We start from the raw sequence: 11,022 nt of genomic DNA on the forward strand, positions 1-11,022 counted from the left end.
CATCACTACCATAGATGAAAATAGTGATTAACTAGAATGTATTGGAAGGAGTGTAACCTGAGCATGACATAAATGGTATGGAATAAGGAGTGGATATATGTCCTGGTTTCAGTTAGGACAGTTATTTTTCCTCCTAGTAGCTGGGAGGGTGCTATGTTTTGGATTAGGATGAGAAGAGTGCTGATAACATGCTGATATTTTAATTTTCAGTTTCTCGCTCTGTCCTGCCAGCGGGCAGGCTGGGGGTGCAGCAAGAGCTGGGAGGGGACAAGACCCAGGACAGGTGACCCAAATTGGCCAAAGGGGTATTCCATACCATCTGACGTCATGCTGAACAATATATAGGGGTGGCTAGCCGGGGTGGGGGGCCGGCTGCTCGGGGTTGGGCTGGGCATTGGTCAGCGGGTGGTGAGCAATCGCATTGTGCATCACTTGTTTGTACATATTATTATTATTATTATTATTTTCTTTCTTAATAAACTGTCTTTTTCTCAACTCACAGGCTTCACTTTCCCATTTCTCTCCCCCATCCCAGAGAAGGAGGGGGGAGGGTGAGCGAACGGCTGTGTGGTGTTTAGCTACCAGCCGGGTTAAACCACAACACCATGTCTTGATCAAGGACGAGCTGAAATTAATTTATACCATAACCCATATAGCCCAAGAAATATTTCACTTCTGCTCAATACATTTTTGAGATACTTCTTCTAAAAAATACTTCTTATCTGTGCCATCAATTGAAGAGAGCTTCTCAGCAGATCAGTAAGTCTGAAAATGACGAGACCCCTGTGAATGACGTAGCTTATCTGAAAGCCAAGGTCTCTCCACTGGAATAAACCCGACTTTGTCCTGATTGATTTTTATAGGAGTTTCTTAATCTAGAAGTGTAGATCTCGCTACCCAGAAGAGATACAAGAAATGGCCAACCATTAGCTCCCACAGCAATGCAAAACCTCTTTGTCATACATATTGGAAGGTTTATTTGTTTACTGGTTTTCATGGAAAGGACACCAAATATGCATTGTGTTCACCTGCACTGTTCTGCTCAGAAGTTCTGCCAGCAGTACCTTTCTGCATTCATGCAATAATACTTACTTGCATTGGCATAACATATGGCAAATGAAGGAATAAGAAGGCCCTCCTGCACCTGCAGATCTTACAGCATCTGTGCGAGTAAGGTTCTGAAGGACAGAATACACCTGAGATGTTTCATGCCCATTTGGCCATGTTGATGAACTCTTTCCACGGCTAGTTTAAATGCCTTCCCTCTGCTGAGTCACAGAACATTCACTGCCATCAGAAATAGGGAGAAAGAACCCAGGAGTCCATATATTACTCCCAAATATAGAACAATATAAGAGGCTTTTCTGCCAGAGAAATCCCAGAGAAGGAGTTGTGAAATTGTTGGTATTATCTTGAGACAGAAGAGTAGACAATTTCTACATCAGTTTATTCCAAACCCTGGATTTGGGAGAAAGTACAAGTTCATAATATTTCTTTCACTAGATCTCACTGAATATATTCTGATTACATCATCAACCACACAGGGGTATCCATGAATACGGTGACATCCAAAGTGTACTGCTAGCACTGAATGATACTTGATGAATGCTTGAGGTAACTCACAGGTCAAAGTTCTTTCTTTCTCAAGTAAGCATTTAAGGCAGAAACATACCAAGATGTGAAAAAAAGAAGCAGATTTCCACAGCAACCTTAAGGATAAGAAAGGCTAACAAAACATACAGATCTCAGCTTTCTGATTAAAGAATTTAGCTTCTAAAAGTCTAATAATAAACGGTTTCCTGATCTTTGCATGTTTTTTTTAAGAACTCCCTGAAGAGGGATGAAGAGGTTTACTTTTGTTAAAATGAACTGTATAAACTCTAAGATTCATCAGTGTAAGGCAATATTACTTCAGATACCTAAAACTTAGCTGTCTCCTTTTAGCTTGTAAAGTCTCTCCTAAGAGCCTTAAAAGTGATCTGAGGCTCTTATACACCTCAGACCATCTGATGCAGATGACCATCTCAAAGCATGTGGAGTGCAGGATTTGATGAAGTGCATGCTGCTGTTAGCATAGTCTGCCTTAGAAACAGGATATTATGGTTGACTTTGGGTTTCTCTAGTAATTCAGCAAGCACCAAATCTCCTTTGGGTAAAAAGGAAAAGGAAAGATGTGAGGAATAGTAAGAAGCCCCTCAAGGCCATGCAAAAAACCTAGCACATTTCTGACCAGCAGGATAATTTGCTCTCTGGCCACCCCTACATACACTCCTGGAGCTATTGAATTGGTCTTCTGTCACTCCTGAACACAAGAATGCCCTGCAGTCACCCACTTCCAGCTCTTTCCACCGAAATAGCACAAAAGGGCTGAGAAGACCCTTGCTCTGTGTTTACCAGTCAACTGAGCTTTACATCAGCAAACAATCTAAAAACTGAGCCCAAGATGGTATGTCCCTCAGTGACTTAAAGAACTGTACCCACCAACACAGGGTCAAATTCCTGTCTTCTACTGTAGTAATAATGAACAAGGGAAATACCTGAAGGCCCAACTCCAGAGAAACTTTCAGAAGAGTGATGTCTGGCAAGCTTTCCATGAGTGTTGCTATTTTAAATGCATCCTGGGCAAGTTTGAAGATGTGTGATGAGGAGTGGATATTTTTCTGGATGGATTGTAACACTGTTTCCAGCCTCCTAACATCACCTACAAAATGTAAACAGAATCAACAAAACAGAACAAGCTCCCAAAATATCCAGAGACACATTATAATTGAGCAGGCCATTGCTGCAGCAATAATATGATGTTTCAGTCGTACACATTTTGTTTTTATAAACTTTCCATAATTAAATCACATAAACAAAAGATATAAGGCAGCACAAACTCCTCTAGTGTCTGATGGTGTTAGTGCAGTACATGCAAAAAAGTCATCCTGATTTGTGAATTTTAGAAATGATTTGTCCACTCCTGAGTCTTGCAGTCTACATCGTGTGTCAGAAGAACAAAAAGTTGTCTCATCAGACTCAAATCAAGCCTATCTGGCTACCATCTAGCTAGCTTAACTACTTTGATAGAAGATTAAGTGACAGGTTTGTCAGTTCAGTGTGTTCCCATTTCAAGCTCCTGTCAGATTATAATTTGGATTCCTAAACACAAGTTTTAGAATCTGTCTACTCCATGTAATATTAAAAGCATAAATTTATCTGAATGTGAAACTGACAGCACTGTACCTTTGGCTGCTGTTAGCATGGTTGATGCCAGCTCACACTGTTGGGATTCGATGTGACTTAGGGTGAACCAGCGGGGATACCGGTTTGGAACAACTGATGCAATGTGATGTGGACGGGACATGTCTCCTGAAGGAGCCATAGATTCCATTACTAGCAACCTGAAATAAGGAGGAAATCCTTTTTCATTAAATCATTATTACATTAGGTTACTCATGAGCAAAACCGAAGCCGCAAGAACACTTGAACTTGCTTATGAAATGTGCCTTTTTGAATACAGAAAGATATTGGAAAATCACTTCTTTTCTTGGGAATCTGAAAAGACCAATTGGCAAACTTGCTTAAATCAGCAGGCATCTGCAGGAATTCACAGGACAATTAAGCCATCCATTATCCAAGACAGCTGAGACTTTCTGCATCATCCATAGAGCTGAAGCTTTTTTCCCTGCCTTTTTTAATTATTTGAACCACAGAGCTCAGGAAGGAAAATGGAGTAGTTCTCTATCATATTGAGACCATGTAAATATTTCCCTATATTACTGCATGCTCAACTTCAACTTCCTTCACTTGAAAATTATTAGCAAACTAAGGGAAATGTATATTCAAGAAGTCATTTGGATTTTGATCTTACAATAAATTCATACATACCAAAAAGGACATTTTACTGTTCATCCATGAACTACTTTTTAAAGTCCTTAAACTCTAGCCCACCAACATTGTATAATGTACCTTAATTTGATGTTAGTGTCCCAAACAGCAGTGACAGAGGAAGTTGCCTTAAAAGTTACTTTTCAGACTCCATTTTCTAATCCTGAAGCAAGAATTTGAGTATGTGTCAATCCACAAGTCTTATCCACCAAGGAGTATTCACACTTAGAAAACCCAAATTATTACGTTTGTTGTTGACTACTAAGAATAGAAGCGATGGCCAGTAACAGAGACTCAACTGATGGACCTTCTTCTACCCCAAACCAATACAATAGATACAAGATAAATGCCAACAGGAAAAGTAGGAGTGGCTGAACAAAAACAGGCACCCACAACCCTCTAGCAAGTTACAGTTCAAAAAAGTGAAGACTTATCTGTTTGTATGCTCCTATATTGAAGGCTTCCTAATGATTTACTCCTGTAACATGCCAACTGCCCCTTGTCTAAGTGTCCTCTTTCTTGATATCTGATAAAGAAACCATGAACGTGTTTATGTGTGCTTGCACATGATTTGAACCTCAGTAAAGTGTCATCCACAGACAATTTCTTGAAATTCTGAACTACTTTATAATGACTAGCAGATATCTCCATTCTAGAACACTCATCTCTATTGTGAAGTATTTTAGAGACAAAAAGAAAACACCCTTATGGAGTAAGATGCAGAAGAGCAACAGTTAAGAGATCCTACTTAAGAATATACAACAGTTCATATGGACACAGCCAGGCAAGGTCTAAATTAACTACCTAGTGCAAGTGAATTAACTACAGTAACTAACTAAGTAAACTAAGTAAATTTAACTAAGTAAATTAACTACACTAGTGCAAGTGAATCACAGATGTGTGTGACTTCTCAGAGAAGTTTTCTGAATGCTATTTTGACTCTCTCAGCTGGACCAACTATAACATGACCAGCAGCTTTGCTAGTTTACTTCTATAGGTACTGTAGTTCAAGTTATATCTTCAGAACAGATATATTTGTAAGCTATTCTTTTTCATCTATACATATTCTATATAATTATTTCTCAAATATATCTAACATTCTCTTGGTACATGTACACACCTTACTCCAAACTGACACTTGATCAAATTGTTCAGTCCCCTGATTTTATGGATGTACTGGTTTAGGACTTCGTCACGTTAAGGAGTGTGGCCAATTAACCATTATGCGTCTGGTCGGGTTCAGGGTACTGAACTATCACGGTCACAGATTCACCAATAACGTAGCACACTCTCACTCCAGTTGCATTCGATGAGAACTATCATGGCTAGGAACAATGTAATTAAGTGCAATCTATTACACCAACAGGTACACAGGTTCTTTGGATTGCTGGCAATAAATTCGCTGTCTGCCAAAGTAAGCTACCATGCATAAAATGCACAGGTACACAGCCTGGCTATTAACACATTAAAAAGGCACAAAGACTCTAGAGATTTCTAAGTTTCCTGGGGAGGCACTTGGTATAACCAGAAGCCACAATGGTGTCTTCCTCCCCCACTGGGACACTTTTGGGTAAGATTTGAATACTTGTTTATACCAGTAAGACTGATGATTCTGAACCTCAGGTGATTTCTTTGAGATGAAATCCTCACTACTGTGCAAACAATCCCATGGTCACCAGCAGAGTTGATAAGAATACAGAAGTTCTCAAGGCAGTCAGGAGAATTGGAAGTCGAGTATGTGTGGCGAGTTCCTCTTGAAGGAGGAGACCAAATTATGCTGAATGAGGAAGAAGCAAGAGACTTTTGGGGACCAGGAGTATTTTTAACTACCACACCAGGAGACCATAATTACTCTATAACTGAATGAGCTGTATACTGCGCGGGGGGTATAGATCCCCAGGAGAGAGGGCAACCACTGGAAATTAGAGCCACAAACTATTCTGACCTGGCTGTAGCAGTACAGAAAGCAGCCTGCATTTAGACGATATATGAAAGAGATGAATTCAGGAAATACCCACTGTTACCTCCTATTAACCCAGCTCGATTAACCCCTCTTATCTGTGGCCTACAAGATATAGATATTAGTTAATTCAGTACTAAGCCCCCAGATCACTCCCGGTGAGTTCACCAAATCCATAATCAAAACCCCAGATACCCAAATTCAAAGAGAGATTGAAACTTAATAAGGAACGGGGTGAGTTGTGGAGTAAGGCCCTAGCTTTGGGTGCACCCCAACCAATTTTGTGTGGTGCCTCTATGGAGGACCTCTGTACGTTAGTCTGATCTCTGGGTAAGAAAAATATTCCAGCTGGGAAGAATTGCCTAACCGGAAAACCCCCGACCCATAAGGAAAGTGCACCTTCTGCACCGAGCCTAATTGACGAGGAGGAAGCTCAGCAAAAAAACCTATCCACTGGGGAAGGCAGTGAGCCACCCTGCTCAGCAGGTATTAGAAATTCATCGGCTCTCTAATGAACACTCTGACCCTATCATTGCCATTCCCATTGGACCCCCCAAAATATTGGTAAACAGGGGACAGGCAGGGTAGGATATGTGGCGGGGTGGGGATGTATGTGAAGCATGGGCTGGACTGTGTGGAACTTCAGGTTGGCAATGGCAAAGTTGAGAGCCTCTGGGTAAGGATTAAGGGACGAACAAATAAAGGGGATGTTGTTGTGGGAGTCTATTACAGACCATCCAGCCAGGACGACAATGACGATGAATTATTCTTTGCAGAACTGAAAGATGCCTTGAGATCAACTCCCCTTGTCCTTATGGGGGTCTTCAACCTACCAGATGTCGATTGGGATCACCACACTGCTGACACGAGCAAGTCCAGGAGGTTCATAAAGCACCCAGATGATAACTTCCTGGTGTAGGTGCTAAGGGAGCCAACTAGGAACATTGCCCTCTTAGATCTGTTGCTGGAGAACAGAGAGGGTCTTGTGGGAGACATGGCAATTGGCGGCCGTCTCGGCCATAAGGTCTGTGAAGTGGTTGAATTTAGAATTTAGAAGGAAAACTGCCACCAAAACTTCAGCCCTGGATATGGGGAAAGCAGACTTCAGGCTGCTCAGGGAACTAGTCAGCAAGGTCCCCTGGGAAACTGCTTTTGAAGGCGTTGGTGTCCATCAGTGCTGGTCAGTCTTTAAGCACTGCCTCCTAAAAGCACAGGATCAGGCAATTCCAAAATATCAGAAGTCAAGCAGGCCGGGCAGAAGGCCGGCCTGGCTGACCAGGGACATTCTGCTGGAGCTTAGGTGAAAAAAGAAAGTGTATGGCTGCTGGAAGGAGGGTCAGGCAACGAGGAAGGACTACAGGGATGCTGTTTGTGTTTGTAGGGAGAAAATTTGTGTGGCCAAAGCCCAACTAGAGTTGAAGCTGGCCATGTCTGTGGGAGACAATAAAAAAGTTTTTTTCAGATATGTGAACAGAAAAAGGAGAACCAAAGAAAACATAGGTCCGCTGCTTGATGGGGAAGGTCAACTCACAGACAATGACGTAGGCAAAGCAGAGACATTTAATGCCTTTTTCGCCTCTGTCTTCAACGCTGATGATGGGCTTCGGGACCCTGGGTGCCCTGAGCTGGAGGACCTTGATGGCGGGAATGACAAACTCCCAACCGACCCTGAACGTGTGTGGGATTTGCTGCTCCACCTGGATCCATACAAGTCCATGGGTCCGGATGGGATTCATCCCAGGGTGCTTAAAGAGCTGGCTGACGTTATCACGGGACCTCTCTCAATTATTTTTCAATGATCTTGGGAATCTGGAGAGGTCCCGGTAGACTGGAAGCTGGCAAATGTTGTGCCAATTTTAAGTAGGGTAAGAAAGAAGACCCTGGCAACTACAGGCCTGTCAGTCTCATGTCAGTGCCTGGTAAAATTATGGAGAAGATGATTCTTGAGGCCATTGAAGCGCACGTGGGGGACAATGCAGTCATTGGTCACAGCTAACATGGGTTCATGAGGGGCAGGTCCTGCCTAACAAATTTGATTTCCTTTTACGATAAGATCACCCATCTAGTCGACCAAGGGAAACCAGCTGATGTAATCTTTTTGGACTTCAGCAAGGCTTTTGACACGGTTTCCCATAGGATCCTCCTGGACAAAATGTCCAGCATACAACTTAACAAAAACATCATACGATGGGTGAGCAATTGGCTGACGGGCAGGGCTGAAAGGGTTGTGGTAAGTGGGGCCACATGAGGCTGGCGGATGGTCACTAGTGGGGTCCCCCAAGGCTCCATTTTAGGGCCAGTCCTCTTCAATGTCTTTATAAACAATTTGGATGTAGGACTAGAAGGTGTTTTGAGCAAATTTGCCGACGACACCAAACTTGGAGGAGCTGTAGACTCAGACGAGGGTGGAAAGGCCTTGCAGAGAGATCTGGACAGGTTGGAGAACTGGGCGATCACCAACCGCATGAAGTTTAACAAAAGCAAGTGCTGGGTCCTGCACCTGGGACGAGGCAACCCTGGCCGTACATACAGACTGGGCAACGAGATGCTGGAGTGCAGCCCCGCAGAGAGGGATCTGGGGGTCGTGGTTGACAGCAAGTTGAATATGAGCCAGCAGTGTGCCCTGGCAGCCAGGAGGGCCAACCGTATCCTGGGGTGCATCAAGCACGACAACACTAGTAGGGAAAAGTGTAGTGCTCTTCCCGCTCTCTGCGCTGGTGCGGCCTCACCTTGAGTACTGCGTGCAGTTTTGGGCACCACAGTACAAAAAGGACATTAAACTGTTGGAGAGTGTCCAGAGGAGGGCGACGAAGATGGTGAAGGGCCTGGAGGGGATGACGTATGAAGAGAGCCTAAGGTCACTGGGCCTCTTCAGCCTAGAGAGGCTGAGGGGGGGACCTCATCGCGGTCTACAACTTCCTTTTACAATGGATTACAGACAGTTAAATGCTAACACTGCACCTTTGACTGCCGCAGTTCCAAACATGGCAGAGATAGTGAAAGCCTTCTGTGCATCAGTCAATACAATCACCCCAAAGGTTTATTATGAACTAGAACATCCTACAGGATTTTATACTGGACAACCTGTGCTGGTGAAAATGCCTCAGATTGGGACAGTAGCAATGGTATTAACTACCCCCAGAAATCCCTACACTTGGGAAGTCAAAGATTTTTATCTCACTCTCTTTCTGACCCTGATGGTTGAATACAACTGAGCATATTTTCTTTTCTTTTTGTGTTCACAGGTATCCTGATTGAACTGCGTGTGGACAACTGGAGAATCACAAATCAGCAGTTTGGATTGATAATGCTATGCTTTACCCTGACCTTAATACAATACCTTTTAGTTCGTAGCCAAAACGACCAAAAATGACTGTGGTCCCAAGTCCATGTTAAATACCCTGGATTATGGGAACATGTGCCATCAGGGAAAACTTAAACTTAGCTATTGTGGTTGTACATGGAGCTGAGGTGTTTCACTGTGACATCTCATAATGACCCTTGGAACCATGCATTGTCACAGTATAGAGCATGTGTTGGAACACTGACAAACATAAGTGACCTAAATCTCTCTACTTTAGTTTTTAATGGAGAAAAATAGATATTTTCAAAAGATGAATGGAGTTGGAATGATTCACTTTGAATGACTGAACTTCAAGCCACTTCAGGCCAGACAATACAAATCAGTTGCCAAATAACTAATGGGTCTACTTATAATAGGCTGTCTGAAATTAAGACAATTTATGCTGATTCTTCCAGACCACAAAATTATAGTACTGGTTGTAGCAAAATAACTGAACCAAATTCTAATTGCTGGCACAATTTTACTTTCACCAAACCTATAATTGTGTACTGTCTTTGGGGTTACAGAGGCACTGAATTGCTATTCGAATTTATAGTTGGTACAGCGACATCCACGTTGATTGTAAAGGACAAGAAGCCTCTGCTCCTGCAGATATCTGAAAATGTACCAACTCGGCCTCCCATTAGTCTAACTCCTTCCATCTTCAACACAGGTCCTTTACATAATTAAAAATGTGGGACAACAACAACTTCTCTTTAACCCTAGCTGGTCTCTAAAAAGGGTAGACCACCTTTTTGAGGATTGCCTACACCGGCTGATTAGTGTGGTTACATGGATGTTCTCTGAAACAATCTTGGTGCATGCCACAAGATGCAACTGGGTTATTGGGAACAGGATTAGGTATATTAAAGAGCATTGATGCTGAGGTCCTAATGAGTAGAGTAACTGCTACTACAGACGACCTAAGGAAATTGGAACGACCAATAAAATCATACAATCAGTTAATTGTAAATACCCTTGGAAAATATCAAGGTGATACTTCCCTTGCCTTGAGCTGCATCCAAGCACAGTTATGGATATAGTCTGTAGAAGCAGCTATTATTAGAGAGGGAGAAGGAGGAACTTTAACCTCTGAAATTATACTCCATGATCTGCTGCCTACGCCTATTGGAATGAACCTTATCCTGGTGAAGAAATTACTGTTACATGAAGATTTGAAGCAGTTGATGAAACAAGTTCGAGAAAATGGATGAAAGACTTTGATTACTGTCAATCGTGACATAGAAGAAATACATGTGATGTATTTACAGTGAGGGAAAGAGTAAAGAAAGATGAAAAACACTGTTGGTGGGACACATTGTTTGGATGGTTGTCAACTGCCACAGGAATCTTCAACAAGATGCTTCACCCTGTTGTTGTTTTGTTAATACTCACTGTATTATGCTTAATAATAACAATTAGTTTGCATGTTAAACTCTGAACTATGATGAAACATTTAGTATCCCTACACAATATACATACACTCGATAATTCTCATCCCGAGAATGTATGTGATATACCTGACACATTCCAAATGTCATGAAGCTTGAGTGACTATAGTTACGGGGTAGATTATGCAGAGTAATTGCCTAAAGTGACTAGGCAAATTAAACTAATATTCACATTTTAAAGAAAACGTACAGCATTGAAGAAGCTCTCAGGGTGTAGTGTAGCTGCATTACCTAAGTGTTCCCTAGGCCTCCAACCTTAGATGCTATCGCACTAGGGGAACCTGGTGTGCTGACTCGAAGGAACAGTACGGAGTGTAGAGTAGAGTGGAGACATCACGGCTAGGCCCTGTGACCAGGTGGTGACTCGATTGTTCTTGTGCACACCGAGAGCGATAAGC

The 11,022-nt window shown here is 42.5% G+C and overlaps 1 protein-coding gene across 1 annotated transcript; it reads right to left on the reverse strand.

Annotated features, from left to right (window-relative positions):
• Positions 1-2,537: 2,537 nt before the first annotated feature.
• LOC118159115 (zinc finger SWIM domain-containing protein 6-like) lies at positions 2,538-3,606 on the reverse strand (the record flags this gene model as incomplete). Its single annotated transcript, XM_035313741.1, has 2 exons — positions 3,226-3,606; positions 2,538-2,701 (listed from the first exon to the last, which is right to left on the reverse strand). Coding segments are annotated over exons 1-2 (312 nt in total), but the record flags the coding sequence as incomplete, so codon positions are not given.
• Positions 3,607-11,022: the final 7,416 nt, after the last annotated feature.

The sequence above is a fragment of the Oxyura jamaicensis genome, unplaced genomic scaffold, assembly GCF_011077185.1.
Source record: "Oxyura jamaicensis isolate SHBP4307 breed ruddy duck unplaced genomic scaffold, BPBGC_Ojam_1.0 oxyUn_random_OJ67335, whole genome shotgun sequence".
NCBI classification, from domain to species: domain Eukaryota; kingdom Metazoa; phylum Chordata; class Aves; order Anseriformes; family Anatidae; genus Oxyura; species Oxyura jamaicensis.